This window comes from Artemia franciscana, chromosome 3, assembly GCF_032884065.1.
Source record: "Artemia franciscana chromosome 3, ASM3288406v1, whole genome shotgun sequence".
Classification (NCBI taxonomy): Eukaryota; Metazoa; Arthropoda; class Branchiopoda; order Anostraca; family Artemiidae; genus Artemia; species Artemia franciscana.
The window spans coordinates 16,925,684-16,942,515 of NC_088865.1; the positions used below are offsets into that span (position 1 = coordinate 16,925,684).

Sequence of the window (16,832 nt, forward strand, 5' to 3'; positions counted from 1 at the left end):
CAATAATATTGTTACGTAACATAAACCCACCAAAGCTTTGCAATGGCACGCGACTTGCCGTAAAAAAAAACAATGGAAAATGTAATAAAGGCCACAATCTTGACAGGGCCTTTTGAGGGTGAGGCTGTTCTTATTCCTCGCATTCCCATTATTCTAACGGATCTGCCTTTTCAATTTAAAAGATTGCAATTCCCAATTCGATTAGCATTTGCATTCCCATGGACAATTGTACGTTGCATGTTCGAGGGTCGGGTAACCTGACAATCTATTTATATGCAGCGACAATTGGACAGCGAAGAATGTTGTATATTCGCAAGTTTTACGCAGTTAATTTGTATTGTATCTATCTATCTATCTATCTATATAAAAACGAGTTTTGTGTATGCATGTTTTTTTTTGTTTGTAAAAAGAGCGTTTGCATATGACGTCATTATAAGTACATAAGGCTTTGTATATGCACAGACAATGGGCAAGCCAAGAATGTTGTATATTCGCAAGTTTTACATAGTTCAAAACACATATATAAATCTATCTATATTCATAGGTGGTACACAGGGACACAACTACAATGGCGCGTAACTAATATGGCGCGTAACGACTTACGCGCGCCGGGGGCTCGGGGGGGCGAAGCACCACCACCAACTAGGTGTTGGGGTGGCGCGAAGCGCCACCCCAACACCTAGTTTTACGCAGTTAATTTGTATTGTATCTATCTATCTATCTATCTATATAAAAACGAGTTGTGTGTATGCATGTTTTTTTTGTTTGTAAAAAGAGCGTTTGCATATGACGTCATTATAAGTACATAAGGCTTTGTATATGCACAGACAATGGGCAAGCCAAGAATGTTGTATATTCGCAAGTTTTACGTAGTTCAAAACACATATATAAATCTATCTATATTCATAGGTGGTACACAGGGACACAACTACAATGGCGCGTAACTAATATGGCGTGTAACGACTTACGCGCGCCGGGAGCTCGGGGGGGCGAAGCACCCCCACCAACTAGGTGTTGGGGTGGCGCGAAGCGCCACCCCAACAGCTAGTATATATATATGTGTGTGTTTGTCTTTTAAGAAGTACCTTATACAAGAATCCAATAAATTATGTTTACGATTTAATCTGTATGTAATAGTTTAATTTTAATCATGGTTGCAGCAGCAGCTGCAACCTATTAGAATACAAACCACGGCCCAAGAATTTATGTATAGAAGCTATCTAACATGAATCGGCAATGTCAATATAGGGGAAAATATAGTTCATTTGTTCGTCTCTTCAGCTGTTCAGAAGCTAATAATTTGGATCTTTAGCCCAAATTATCAGAAAGAAAAATATTGACAAGAGTTATACAGTGACAGGTTTTGATTAATTATATTACATAGAATCCTAAGATATACATAAAATCGGATACAAATCCTTTAACATTTATTATTTCTTAGATATCGCTTACTCCATTCACAAAAATTATAACACATACAAAAAAAAAAACATGAAACCTAAAGCGCCAGATAACATCCACAACCAGCAGTAACCACTTAACTTTCAGCCGGGGCTTCCACGGCAGCTTCAGGCGCAGTTTCTGCAGGGTTTTGTTCGACAGGTGTTGCTTCGACGGGGGTTGCCTCTGCAGGTGTTGCTTCTGGAGGTACGGCTTCTGCAGGTACTGTTTCTGCAGGCAGTGTTTCTGCAGGTGATGCTTCGGCAGGAGGGGCATCAGCTGCTGGTACTTCACCTGCCTCAGCAGGAGTTGATTCAGGAGTAGGTGCTGGCTCTCCATCTGCTGGTGCAGCTTCAGTGGATAAACCTTTAAAAATTGATTTTATTTACTTAGCTTAGTTAGTAATAAAATAAAAAGAAAAGTAAAGAGCAAATCCTAAGCTTTGACAGAATATAAGCAATTGCACAAAATGGAAATAAAAATGACAGTACGCCACATATCATGCGTTTCAAGATCAACATTTTAGGCACTGGCATCTATTGTCTAAAAATGGCAGCCTCTGTAAGTATTGACCATTCTGTTCAGTTTCTTGCCTCAGACTTATTTGACGTTTGAGTGCTTTCAATTGCAAAAAAAAAAATTGATGCATGAGCTACTGGCTAGAAAACGAGATTACAAAAGGTTGATCAAAATCTAGACTGACAGACAAAGAGTACAAACAGTATCTATGACGACACTTAATTTCATCCTTACTATTTGTCGCACATAATCAAATTACCTTCAGTAGCAGGTTGGTCTGAAGCTGACTGATCAGGAGCAGCCGGCTGCTCTATGGTAGCTGGCATTGTCTCGCCTTCAGCTGGGGGTGGTGGGGCTAGACCTAGTTGAAATATTAGTTAAGAATACAGGTAGATTAAAGTTAAAATTCATTCACCTAGTCCACTTTTACATTAATAAAGCTACTTTCTTAAAAATTGTTTTCTGATTTGCAAAGTTGTATGCTGTGACCCGGGTAAATATACACGCCCCCCCCCCCCCCATCGCAACTGTTGTCTCAAAATTTTGCATTTTTCCAATAATTCTCTATATGATTTTGTTACTTCTGCGTTTTTTTCGAAGTGCGTTTTTTTTTTATCAAAATTCGACTCTAAATGGCCAAAATGACGTGAAAGGAAAATTCTATCAAAATACTTCACTGAGTCTCTCACGATTAAGAATTAATGTCCCTAGGCATTTAGATTGTCTGTTAAAGAAGCTTTGCCTAGCTTATTACCTCTAAGCCTTATTCAAACTACTGGGAACTGGTATAAAATAGCACAGGTCTTATCTCTACACAGAGGGGAAAGGGAAAAGCTTCCACCCTAAATAAGATACTTGTTATATTGTTTTCTTTTCCCATCTTAGAGATTTTACAGTATGTCGATAAAAATATATGAGACCAGTTTCCTTAGAAACTGCGTATAGTATCCCTCTTAATAAAGATGAAACCAGCGGACAGATGTGCGTAAAAATCAGCTTAAAACGAAGAGCGAACAAAAAGACCAGATTGTAAGTATTGAATGGAGGGACGGGAGGAGGGACATATTTAGAGTGGCTCAAATTTTGAAGCAGGGACCGCTTGGGAAAAAGCAAAACAAGAAAAAGTTAATTATTAACAAGAAATAAGCAAAGACAAATGGGGAAAATCCAGGAAATCAAGTAATCTTGAAATGTTATGAGAGGGAGCTTGAGGCCCTGTGTTTCCTTACCATGATTAAATAATAAAAAAACACTAGTTTTTTTCAACTGAAAGTAAGGAGCGACATTAAACTTAAAATGAACAGAAATTACTCCGTGCATGAAAGGGGCTGTTCCCTTTTCAATGCCCCGCTCTTTACGCTAAAGTTTAACTCTTTCTCTTAACTCTACTTTATTAAACATTAAAAACTTTAGGGTAAAGAGCGGGGCGTTGTAAAGGGAACATCCCCTTTCATACACGGATTCATTTCTGTTAGTTTTAAGTTTTAATGTCACTCCTTACTTTCAGTTAAAAAAAACTAGTTTTTTTATTTAATTTCTAAACGTTTTTGAATTAATGCATGTTTGATTTTGGCTCTCCGCACATAAATCATTAAAATGAAATTTGTATATTAATTCTTTTTTTGGCTAAATGGCTTTCTCTTAGTTTTGATCAGACGATTTCGAGAAAGAAGGGGTGGGGGAGGAGGCCTAGTTGCCCTCCAATTTTTTGGCTTCGTGAAAAGGCAACTAGAACTTTTAATTTTTAACGAACGTTTTTATTAGTAAAAAATATACGGAACTTAAGAATTAACTTAAGTAACAAACTTTTATATTCTCACATTTTTATTATGTATATAAGGGGGGTTTGTCCCCTTGCTAATACCTCACTCTTTACACTAAAGCTTAAATTTGGCCCAACTCTTTAAGAATGACCCCTGAATCAGAAAGGCCGTAAAATAAATAGTCGAAATTATCAAAAATACTTTAGCGTAAAGAGCGAGGTATTTAGGAGGAGATAAACCCCTGGTATGCGTAATAATCTCTGTTCGTTTTAAGTTTAATGCTGCTCCTACTTTCAGTTGAAAAAAAAACTTTGTCACATTTATTTTTTCATTGTTTTTTTTATAATAATGCTAGAAAATCCTGCGCCTCCTTCATTGAATTTCTCTTCCGCCATGACATATTCCTCCAAGGAAAAATCCGATTCTTTTGATGTGTCTTTTAGTATCAAAATTCTGTTTTTTAGAGCTTCGTTTACTATTGAGCCGGGTCGCTCCTTACTACAGTTCGTTACCACGAACTATTTGATTAAAACATGTTAAAACAATGAAGTTACAATGAACAAGTTACAACAAACAATGAAGTTAAAACAAATATCTTTGATAAGAAAAGTAAGTATCGACGATACCTTGGATTCAGAAAAAAAACGGACAAAAACCATAGACAGTGCATTCACGTTGACTCAGCATAAAACTCTGTGTCTCCCGTGCATATTATTCCCAGCCTGGTCCCGCTGAGCAGATGGCCAGGGAAACTAGGGATAGAGATCAACCAATTGCAAATTAAAATTTCTAATACCCCATTAAGGACCATAATCTAACGGATGGTAACTCGGCTCCCCTTCAAAGCTCTGCGCACCTTCAGCCCCGTATGACAGTAGATAAATATTTCAAGATATCCAATTATGCCAGAATGGCAGAAGGTCCGGAAATTTCTCTTTAGGAGAGACCTGATTCATTCAATTCCACAACCAAGGGTCAAAATTATGTTGTGAATAAGACAGAGATCTTCATGAGCTTATGTTGTGAGAGCTTAAGAGTATATAAGACAGAGCTTAATAAATGCACATTAACAGAAACTGGATATGTTATACCTTGCTGAAATTGAAGTCCTTCAAGAATTTTTAATGTGTATGACGGAAGGGCACAAAGAGAGGCTTTGGAGCCTTTTCCTCTCCCATCTTAAAATTTAGAATCACTGGCACAGTGTGCTCCTTGTGACTTGCGACGATTCAGGGACTATTTAGGGAAAGGTTCTAAATGTTTAATATTCTAAACCTCTAAACCTCTAATCCTTAACCGCTCAATAATGGTACTAGAATACATATTTAACTTTAGTTGAAAATTTAATGAATTTAACCAAATTTAATATAGAACAGATTCAAGTCATAAATTAAAATATGTATTTTGCTTGTTTCCTTCTCCTTTGGTTTTAAGTAAAGATTGAAATATGTTATTATCGTCTATTAAAGAAGGAAAATAAAGAATAGAGAGAAGCTAAGCCAAGACATTAGTTGTTGTCCGAGATTAAGGTTTCTTGATCCTATTTCTCATACTTTTTTGCATGTTATTTTGATTCACACCATGTCAAGAATCTGTGGAATGGATTCTAAAAAACTATTGGATTTGCTGAACTTTTTTGAAAACACTGCCTATGGTTTCCCTTAATTTTAGAGTCAAAGAAAATTTAATGCTCTTGTAATAGTTCAATTTTATAATCTTTCGTCATAAATATAATATGTTCCTACTAAATTTTCCAAATTTTTTAAAATACATGAACCTAGTATTTAATGTTAAAAATATATAAATTACCTTCTACTGGTGCAGCTTCACCTTCAGCTGGGGGTTGTTCTTCTCCTGCTGGTGTCTCAGCGGGAGCACCTTCCCCTGATTCAGCCTAGAAAAAAAAAACTTTATTTCGGATTTTAATTGAGGAGAGCCTTTAATATGAGCATTGACACCAACAGGGAGGGGAGAAAGTAGCAATTGAAGAAGCAAAAAGCACCAGGGAATGTTGTATTTTACATCATTATTGTCAGGAGAAACAACCTTCTTTCCTTGATGTTTATTTTTAGCAGGCCTAACCGAAATACCTATTCCTAGGATTGTATCAAACTTCATGAATATTCTAACACTAATTATATCCTCCCCCTTATAGCCCTGGTTTATCCTACCATAAAGCACAAACAACTCCAGAATCAAAATGGCGCCATATATTACGACCTGAGAGTCTCCAACCAAATTAGCTAGAAAGTCTTCTAATTAATAACTGCTTTTGGAAGGTGACTGTTGGCTATCGAAGGTGAATCATTCTTTATGAAGAAGCCTGGTATATCAAGCCAGTGGAACTAAAAGTATTTTAGATCATAAAATTCTATTCAAGAGAGTAAAAAAGGATCTAGTTACAGGTTTCTGCGTAATTATTGAGTCAAAGCCGTTCAGCCACAAGACTTTTATGATGAATATGTTTCATCACTTGGAAACATCAGATTTAAGATTCACTGACAAGACATCAACATGAGTACATATTCTGAAATTTATAATCAAATTTTCTTGACAAAGCAGGCAAATATTATCTAACCTAAAGGCCAGTTTATAGATCAATAAGCTATTCTGGAAAAGTCTTGTGGTATCTTTATTTTTGGACAATTACCCATAGGTGAATGATTTTAGTTTAGGGGGAGCTTATATTGTGGGCTTTGGTTGAGATATTTGTAGCAAGAATAACATAGGTGAAAATTCGCACGAATCTATAATCTACCTTTTGGAGTGAAAGAAAACTTACCTGTAATTTCTAACTATTTACTTTTATCAGGTTGTAGCTTTGCTATAACCACGGTTGGCTTAGATACATCTTTTTTTACATTTCATTTTAGCATAGATTAGCTTAATTAATTTTTAAACAAAATTACTTCTAGAAATACAACTTAAGAAGTCTACAAATTAAACATTGATTTGTGAATAATTTTCTATTTCGATTATTAATATAAATAACAGATAAGTATATTGGATTTTCAATAAATATTTTATAGTTTATAACTTAGGTTACATCTTGCCTTTAGATCATCAGAGCAATACGTCTTACTAAATCAAAGGTATTTCCCCCCCCCCCTTCGCATACAAGTCCAGTCGACATTTTCCGTCATGAGTAAACCAAAAAAATCTCAATCATCCTTAAGCTTCTCAATCATCCTTAGGACAGAACCTTAGTTCTGCCCTAAGATGGATGGATGGATGATAGACTATCTGTCAACATGTGAAAGTGACATCATTTTTATACATTCCTGAAAAAGGCTTATGCCATCTCTGTTATGGCTTTTTCTCCGATTAGCCATGATCTCTCACTCAGCGGTCATACTCCTGTCAAGGCTCTCACTCAGCTATTTGTCCTAGATGTTTCTCCCATTAGCCATGATAACTTGATTTTAATAGTACCTTAGGCTATGCTAAAATGAGTAAGGTCATTCTGACCACATTCTTCATATAAAAATCTTACAACTGTTTTGGCTCTACCGAAATTCCAACTATCAATCCAATAGAGCTTTTGTGATTAAGGACAGAAAATGCTCCTTGAGTGTTAATTGTGATAATAATAAATCATTTAATTGTATGTTTTTTTTTAATGGGTAAATTTATATTTTAACTATATCTAGCAATATGTTAATAATTCATATATTTTGAAACACTTGTTTGAATTTTTGGCAGCATTTATTCCGCATTCCTTTTTTTTCATCGCATATTTTTCACCATACCATTTAAAAAGATGGTTTACTGCGGATCTGGAAACATCTTGTCAAGAGGTATTCCCCCCCCCCTCCCCTTGGATTCCACAAAAAATAGAAGTTTCTAAAAACCAACACTCATTAGGGGTTATTAGTTTTTGTTTAAGCTGGTATCCACATGTTGACAAAATCACTATCAAAGCTGTTATTCTCTCATAAATTTTGCAAAAAATACCTCCCCCACAAAACACCTCCTAAAGTTTGTCAAATCATTTGTCTGATCTCACTTAAAGTTTGTCAGTCCTGCCTTTTTACTACACTCTCACCAAACCACAAAGAGAAAAAAAAAATCTAGAAAATACCAAAAGGGCTTTAAAATTGATATAGGGTCAAGGTAAGTTCTCATGCTCCTTTAGAGTCCTTTCTCCTACATAAGTTCAAACAAGCCATTCTGACGGGGAGTAAAGATATCCTATGTGAAGGTCCCAAATTAATGCTCATTCTGGTCCTCCTATTTTTGGTATTTTCTCCAGCCTTACACTCCCACCCAACCCTAAAATCATCGTAAACGCACGAAGGGGAATCCTGTAACTTGCACTGTGGTATCTACCTATCACGTCTTAGATACCAATACAGTTATGAAAACTCCTATCTTGCCCATGTGATGCTTTTGGTACAGAGCTCTGAACTTGGCGCCTCCTCCAAGCCCGCACTCCGACACGTAGATCGTACACACCATAGGCGGGAACGTAATTTTGTTTTATTGCACACACAGCTTAGATACCAATATTGGTATCTAAGCTGTGCTGCCAGTTTCCTGTTTCCAGCCACTAGCATCGCTACCGCGCACTGTGTCCCAAAAATAAGTCGAGTTTTCATAACTGTATTGGTATCTAAGCTGTGCTACCGATGACAAGTATGGGAAATATTGTATATCCTCATTTTTGAGTGTTACAGTTCAAGCAGGTAGTAGGAAATAACACGTTGTATCTCCTTATTCTTTTTTACCCTTGGTAGTTAAAGAAAATTAAACATTATCTTTACCGGGACCTAATTGAAGAAAACAAAAGTGTGACACTAAAGGGGTAGTTTTTAAGACTAGGAGAAGCTATATTTGCTAAAATCTGCTAACTTTGCTGAATTACTAGACTGAAATGGTTTTTGGATGTTATGCAACTATTTCAAACTCTTTACTATTAATCCATGGTCTAAATTTTCGATGAAGAGTGTAATTACACTTTCCGTTTATACAAATATCATCAGATTTATATTAAAATTGAACATTTTGAGAATTTCAATTTAGGCTTTTGCACATGGCAATATCGGGCATAAATTTGATTGAGCCTATGCAACTCCTATGATATTCGTTCAAATTTAATCACGAACTCTAAGGATTACCATTCCCATCTTGAGAAGAAACATATTTTTTGTCTCCCATTGGAATTCTTATATTCTAGCTGTATAAAAATGATATTTATCCCTCTTCTGTTAATATTTAGGCATAAATTTGATGCAACAAAACTATTTACAATTGGTTCAGTGAATAACTTACAGCAGGTGAATCTTCTGCTGCAGGTTCTGACGTAGCTTCTCCTTCAATGGCACCTTCTGCACCACCTTCCGCGCCTTCTCCTTCCTAGAAAATCATAAAACTATGAAAATGAGCACCAAGAAATATTAGGAAAAGCCCAATTTCAGTTGAAAAACTGCCTTCATAATCAATAGACTTTTCCACAAATTCTTGAACCTCTTTGAAATTTACGCTAAGGTTTAAGAAGAAGCACAATTCACTGTATTCTAAAACTCGGGCGCAATATTTTTAATTTCAATATATTTGTATATCTTTCATACCTAGAATTCAATAATATGACTGCTTTTCTTCAAAAAATGACTAAATTACTTTCAATAATGTTCTATACAATCAAAACCAAAAGTTAGTTGAAATTTTCAGTATTTTATAAATCGACTTCAGTGATTTACGCTTCATCTTGAAAGCAACACCCAAATTGAGAATTCACCAAAACACCAAGCTTTTCAGTGGCTACAAGATTTTAGTATATAAGCAGGAACGTAAATTTTCAGTACCTCATCAGATGCTTTGTATGTATATCGAATTTTATCTTTTCTGCTGTAAAACTCATGGTATTGTCTTTAATTAGGCTTCATTATAATCATAACTCTGACTTACACAAGCACACAGACACACAAACAAGCACACAACACATACTGGCTTTCTTCAGGAAAGCCAGTTGAAAAACTTGTTTATCTTGTTTTTACCATTTGGCCTTTTCTGGAGCAAACCCGTCTCCTGCTGGTTTAGCAGATATATAAGAAGCAAAATATAAGAAGTACTTCTTATATTTTGCTGGGCACCTTAAATTAGATTGTTAAAGCTTAAAATTATATTTGTTATTTTAAAACACCAAATTATTCATGATTTAATGGTTCCTTTTATTATTTGGCGACATTCCTTAATGACATGATTTTCACAATTTGTCTGGCTTCATTAATGCTGTATCTTAACCAACATATGATCTTTCCGAGGGCGTATCATGGATTTTGCTGAGGGAAGGAGGGTATTTATTCGGTTGGGGGAGGGGCATGTAGCTTACAAAAACTTTATAAAACGTATCAAAACTTGTTAATATATATTTTGGAATTTTCCAATAGTCGAATAAAAAATTCGGTGGGAGGGGGTTAAAACCGGTTACATCCCCCTCGATACACCTTTGTTTGAGCCCAAACTGACTTTTAACTGAATAGTTATTTTTACTTAAGCAAATGTGAGCGTAACAAGTAAAATGGTCATGGTTGTAGCGGCAGCTGTAACCAAGTAAAGAGCAACCAAAAGTTAAAAAACGCGTTTTGAAAAAAAACTGCCAAGTGAAAAAATTTCCTGTGACACTGACTCACGAATGATAACTATTATTCGGTTCGTCTTAAAAGTAAAAGCTTATTGCGATACAGTTATGTCGAAAAAAGGCCTGAAGCCCCTCGAAAATGGCGTCAGATCAAAATCAAAAGCTTATCATTGGAATCAGCATGGAGGAAAACCTTATGCAAGGAAATTATAGTCCCTATCCTTGAACAACAAGGAAAATCACTTTTTTATTTATTTTTTTTGTTAGCTTTCATTCGAAAACTATTGCTCATATTAGTGCATTTTTATCAATTTTACCATTCGTGTGTACGATATAGCAGTAAAAACAAAACTTTTAGCGCCACTTCTTAATTGGAAAAGCTCTGAAGTAAAAAACAGGTACTATTTTAATAATTATGGTTCAGAACCCTTAACTGGAGTTTACCCTATACAGGTAATATCCATATACAGAAAACCTTATACAGGGAAATTACAGTCCCCCTCCTTGAACAACAAGGAAAATCCCTTTTTTTCATCGGTATCACTGATCAGTCTCCTGTTTTTTCTTGTTGTTTTTTTCTTTTTCTTTTTTTTCAACAGGCCGAGCGGGCTACCAGAGCATCATAGAAAGATGCTTATAGGCTCATTCACAAGCCATTTCTCATATAAAACGGCAATTATGGTGGCGTGTCTAAAGTGGAAAAGATGGAGCTATTGAGCAAGTAGAATTTATAAGAGTAATGACTCATTTGAAAGCTATTGCTCATACATTGGTGTTTTTTCTTGTTTTTTTTTTATCAATTTTCCCATTCGTAAATGCGATATAGCATTTACTGGAGATTACTTTAGACTGGAACCCCTTCACTGGAGATTTACCTTATACAGGTAATCTCCATATACAGAAAACCTTATACAGAGGAATTACAGTCCCCCTCCTTGAACAACAAGGAAAACCACCTTTTTTTTCATCGGTATCACTGATCTGTCTCCTTAGTTTTGTTTGTTATGTTTTTCTTCTTTTTTTTCAACAGGCCTAGCGGGCTACCAGAACATCATAGAAAGATGCTTATAGACTCATTCAAAAGCCATTTCTCATATAAAAACAGCACTTTTGGTACCGTGTCTAAACTGGAAAAACTGGAGCTATTGGGCTAGCAGAACTTAAAAGATATGTCTCATTTAAAAGCTATTGCTCATACATTAGTGTTTTTTTTTTTTTTTTTTTTTTTTTTTTTATCAATTTCCCCATTAGTAAATGCTATAAAGCACTGAAAATAACACTATGGTACCGCTTCTTAAGTGGAAAATTACTGAAGTAAAAAACAAGTGCTATTGTAAAAGTTATGCTCCAAAACCCTTAAGTGGAGATCTACAAGATCCACTCCCGTACATTCCCCCTCCAAGGCCCCTTAGTAAGTTTCCTAAATCGTCTGATCATCAGTAAGCTACTGAAACATTAGCATGCTGCCACACAATCGTAGATGGATGTTTAATGGCTCAAATGAAAGCTATTGCTTATATTGAATAAGTTTTTACAAATTCTACCAACTAGTATATTTTATATACTTACTGTGTTTACTAGTTTCTGGGGAAAATTTGCAACTTTTTGTCAGCGTTGAAGAATTAGCTGCAATGTATTAAAGAGTGAACCACAGCCCTAGTAACTAAAAGCTAAAAAATATTAAAACAGTCTTTTTTTTTCTTATTTTTCCCTGGCCTAGCGGTTTACTAGACCATCACAGAGAGATTCGGAAGAGCTCATTCAAAAGCTATTTCTCATATGTACGTGGTTTATATAAATTCTGCAATCTCAAGTCCCATATGACACGAAAAAAAGCACTTTTTATACCATTTTTTGAGGGATAGGGTGAGCGGGCTACCAGAACATCTTAGATAGATTTTTGATAGCTCATATAAAAAATACTTCTCATACCTACTTCCTCCCTATAAATTACACCATCTGCAAGTTACAAAATAACACTAAAAACGGCACTTTTGGTGCCATGTTTCAAATGGGAAAGTTGGGGCTAGTGGACTACCAGAACTTTTCAGAGTGATGTTTAATGGGTCATTTGAAAACTTTTGCTCATGTCTACATGATTTTTAAAAATTCTATCATCCGTAAGTGAGATGTAGCAGGAAAAACAGCACTTTTGATGCCACTTCTTAAGTCTTTTGGTGCCACCACTTAAATCTTGAAACATAAAACGCTATCATTGTAATAATTAAGGTCCAAAACCCTTAACTGGAGGTTTGCAAGAATACCTCCTGCGTGCGCCTTCTCCAGGCCCTCTTAATAAGCTATGCAATTAAAGCCCAAAAATACTGCAGAAAATCTTGAAAGCAACGAAAGCATTCAATCTATAACATAAAGTTCATGTTTTTATGAACTTTATGTATCTATAAAACAATACATGTTTTTCAGGAAAGTTTGTTTTTCGATGAGCAAAAAACTGTTTTTAATCTTTTTTTTAAATTAATCTATTATAAAACATCAAAACAAAAGCGTTACAACACAAAGTCACTTTTTTTAGACACATGCTCTAAAAGAACAGAAATAATCGAATAATTTTCTGAAATAAAGATAAACCATTATCGCCCCCCTTGTCTACAATTACAATGTTTTTATCCATAATAAAATAGAATGAAACTAGTTCATTGAAAATATGCCTACAAGCAAAATACCTTTGAAAGTCAACAGTAGGTAAATTGTTATCATCATCTTATCATCACTAACAAAGAGATAAAAAAAACTTCATTTGACTCGTTCAGGAGATAAATTGATTAATCCGATGTTTTACATTTTAAAGAATTTTGTGTTAAACCAAATTGTTCATTCTCAGTATTCTATACTCAAAAGAAAAAGAAAAACTGTCCGACAATTTTTAGAAGCTATTTAAAAAAAATAATTATTGGTAGTAGATGTTAATTTACTGTGTCCTTTGTTTTATTTCTTTATTGTTTAGTCTTTTTTGACTTATTTAAAGTGTTGCATTATATTATATAGCGTTTTATTTAAATAGCTTTTTGAAACCCAAAGCAACAAAGAAAGAAATGAGCCGAAGAATATCTTTACCAGATGTTTGATAATATAAACCAGCGACATATTTATTAAAAAAAAAATTCATGGTCACTTTGCGGACATAATCAATTTGGCTTCTGGACGGCTATAGTAGCTTAGGAAGTTTGGTGATAAGATCTCAAATATATCATTGCAATTTAGAGCAACCAAAATATATCAACTAAAATTTCTGACCTATTAAACATCAAAAGTATTACGAAAATACAAAATGCCTATAAGGCTAGGGACACCACTTCACGATGATTTGAGGGGAGATATGGCGTACACTACTACATGAAATATTCACGGTTTCTTGTGAAAATTTTACTATAGCTCTTGTCTCATTAAAAATATGAGAGGGCAGCGATCTCTAACTGCTCCGTCTCCAAGACGTCCCTGCTTCAGGCCAAATTGTAATCCGTAAAGACAAGATAAGCTTGTTGCAAGAATTACAGATGAAATTGGTTAGGAATGTTATAAACAAAACACTAAATAAAATTAAAAATGTGAATCGTAAATAAAAGCTATAAAGGAATAAAATAAATAAAATTATTAGCAGATTAGCCTCCGGGACCGAAACGAAGGGTGGAAGAAAGGTTAGAAAAGGGGGTATACTAACATTAAAAGCAGGAAATAAAGTGAAAATTAGCAATTTAAATATTTAAATTAGTATGAAAAGAATAAAGTCTTAAATAAATAAGTGTCAAAAAGTCTAAAAATAAGTGTTTAAAGCGTTAATATATTGCATTTCAAACTTGCTGAAACATACCTTTTTCTATTCTAATCTAGGTCATCTAGGTAAGAAATAAAGAAAGTCCGAGGTGAAAGTCAGGCTCTTCCAGTTGTGGACACACTAAAACTAAGAATAAATAAACAAAAAGGGGGGTAGGGGTGGGAGCAAAGGGATTGAATGATGTTGAATGGACTAGGCGGCCGCTTCAACTGGTACGGCGTCTTCGGATCCCGGGGCTCCTGATTCGCCTTCACTTACTTTCTTTTCATCGCCCGGTTTCTTGGACCACTCGGGCTTTTTCTGAAAAATAGAAAAGAAAACATTTTAAAACAAATATAAGAGTTTCTACTATTCCTGAACACTGTTCTCAGATTGAACACTCTCTCAAACTGTAATTAAGCCCTTTTTAGTCGGTTGTATTTGGATATTCTATATCTTCATAAAAAAAATTCTAAGCTTTTTTACTTGTGTTTATTGATGACAAAGTCCTTCTGTAGTATCTTCAACTATTTGTCATTTCACAACAAAGTACGAAAATGTTTATTAGCCTACTTGCCGTCTTTGTGCTATTACTACCCAAAACAAATGTCAGATGACAGTCACAAAAGGAAAACAAAGCGTAAACTCTTTGCGAGGACTACGAAAAAATAAAATTTTATGCCCCAAAACATGGAATTATAACTCCCCTACCACCACCACTACCCCTTCCTCCCAAAAAGTGCTGGAAGTTTCAACTCAATATCGCAGTCAAATTGACCAGTGTCCGTTAGACTTAGCCAATCAGTGGTCCGAAGCAATCAAGTGATTCTATACAACGGGTAACAGTTTCTCCGAAATATTTCTGCAATCATAGTCAGTAATTTTTGGATGCTATCAAAAGAGCATGTTTTTTATGCCTAAAAGCATTAGATAAGGGAATACATCTCATTACAGAGATTACAGGTAAAATATCATGAATTTAATACACATTTTGGTAGCTATACCCTTTTTTGTCCCACGGCAAAAGGACCTATTCGAAACTTTCAGGAACAGTTAAATTTTTTTTTGGGGGGGGGATAAATTTAGAGTATTGTATCAAGGAGAAGACAGAACTTTCGATTCTTTGGTCACCACACAAGGGTATACGCAACAGTTTGTTCCTTATGAACGCTGTCCGATGGGCTCTTTGGCAAGTTAATCTATAATTAAAGTATACTGGTTGGGGCCTTTTAAAAGTGTTGCATGTTTTATTAGAATTTTAAAAGGGGTGAAACAATTTTATTTCCAATTTTGGATAGGATCTAAAAGGACATGTCCAAACTACGAAATGAAAATCTAAGACCAAGATGGACGAAAATGACAGATCTGAGTGGGGAAAAAAATTAAGAATGTGAGCCCTGTGCTGCCTTGCCAAGAAACAACCGTGAAAGTAGATATTCTCTTATTTTGCGGTAATTTGAATTTGAAATATTAGTTACTGTGATAAATAGGATAGGCTGGTCAAAATATCTTCCTAAAATCATTTCTGATAGCGAGGAATCTTTTTTTTTGTTTTGTTTTAGTTTCACCAACAAAGCTATTTCTTGAGAAAACAACTTAATTCGTCAAATATTTGGATAATTTCTTTCGTAGATATGTTTCCTGTGCAAGGGGGGCATCCTTCAGGCCCAAGCCCCTTAAATTTCAATTAATGCTTATGCTTCACGCTGCTATCACTAAAATCGGGTCTCAACGATCAAGTGGGTGCTCCTTTAATCTAAACTCGTGGTAGTAACTTGCTGATCTCGGGACCAGCGTTGCCACTGAGGCATAATTGCACCACTTTTGGTAAAATTGCACAATTCCAGCAAGTGATGACCCATGGATACCTGTAGTCATAGAGGAACTATCATGCTCTCTTTATAGTTCTAAGGATTTTTCAGGATACAAAAAAAGTAATTTTCATATCTGTTTTCGGATACCTGGATACCAACGTCAGGAAGATGCTGCCTCAACTTCAAACCCAAGAAGGTAGGACCCAAGCACCGAAGAGTAGCCATTTAGTGCTTGATGTTTCATTTTTTATATCTGCAGATTGGAACACCAGTTCAGATTTAGGGACTCGTAACAACCCTTTGTCAATAAAGTATTATCTAATCTAAAAATAATTATAATCATCCTAAATTCAATGTTAAAACTACATGACATTTAATATAGAACACAAAATGTTTTTGGTACTTCTTAGTACCTAAGTATATACCCCAATGTTCTTTGGAATAAAATCAGCAAATCAGACTGACCTCAGGCTTCGAACCTCTGTTTGACAAAACTGCCACACAAAGCGACAAAAATGAAATTGCCAGAGCCAAAGAAAACTATTGTCCAGACTTCCCTAATATGTCAATAGGGATTCTGATAACAAAAGAATTTGGCGAGAAAAAACTTCGAATTATTTTAGAATAAACACGCACCCGTGATCTGTCTTCTGGCAAAAAAAATACGAAATTCCACATTTTTTTAGGTAGGAGATTGAAATTTTTGCTATAGGGTTCTCTGATGGTTTGATTTTCGTTAAGATTATATGACTTCTAGGGGGTGTTTCCCCCTATTTTCCAAAATAAGGTAAATTTTCTCAAGCTCGTAACTTTTGATGACAAAGACTAAATTTGATGAAACTTATATATTTAAAATCAGTATGAAAATTCGATTCTTTTAATGTATCTTTTAGCATCAAAATTCCGTTTTTATAGTTTCGTTTACTATTGAACCGGGTCGCTCC

At 35.1% G+C, this 16,832-nt stretch overlaps 3 protein-coding genes across 4 annotated transcripts in view; all 3 read right to left on the reverse strand.

The window, feature by feature from the left end:
* Positions 1-1,401, reverse strand: part of LOC136024670 (tropomyosin-1, isoforms 33/34-like) — a 5,947-nt gene extending 4,546 nt beyond the window's left edge. The window contains exon 1 of the mRNA XM_065700093.1: positions 1,381-1,401. Within this exon, the coding sequence (XP_065556165.1) occupies positions 1,381-1,401 (21 nt within the window). The remainder of the gene's footprint in view (positions 1-1,380) is intronic.
* LOC136024952 (insulin-degrading enzyme-like) overlaps positions 1-16,832 on the reverse strand; it is a 234,273-nt gene that overhangs the window by 84,143 nt on the left and 133,298 nt on the right. The window lies entirely within an intron of this gene.
* On the reverse strand, positions 1,411-14,417 carry LOC136024951 (fibrous sheath CABYR-binding protein-like). The gene is made up of 5 exons (XM_065700545.1): positions 14,354-14,417; positions 8,994-9,077; positions 5,532-5,616; positions 2,219-2,320; positions 1,411-1,806 (listed from the first exon to the last, which is right to left on the reverse strand). Exons 4-5 carry the CDS (start codon positions 2,283-2,285, stop codon positions 1,538-1,540), a joined length of 336 nt encoding a protein of 111 aa, XP_065556617.1. The 5' UTR covers positions 2,286-2,320; positions 5,532-5,616; positions 8,994-9,077; positions 14,354-14,417; the 3' UTR covers positions 1,411-1,537.

Excerpts from the sequence above, each read along its gene's own strand:
- LOC136024951 (XM_065700545.1), bottom strand. The coding sequence starts at position 2,285 with ATGCCAGCTACCATAGAGCAGCCGGCTGCTCCTGATCAGTCAGCTTCA. Across the intron at positions 1,807-2,218 it reads AGACCAACCTGCTACTGAAG|GTTTATCCACTGAAGCTGCA; the intron begins GTAATTTGATTA and ends CAATTTTTAAAG.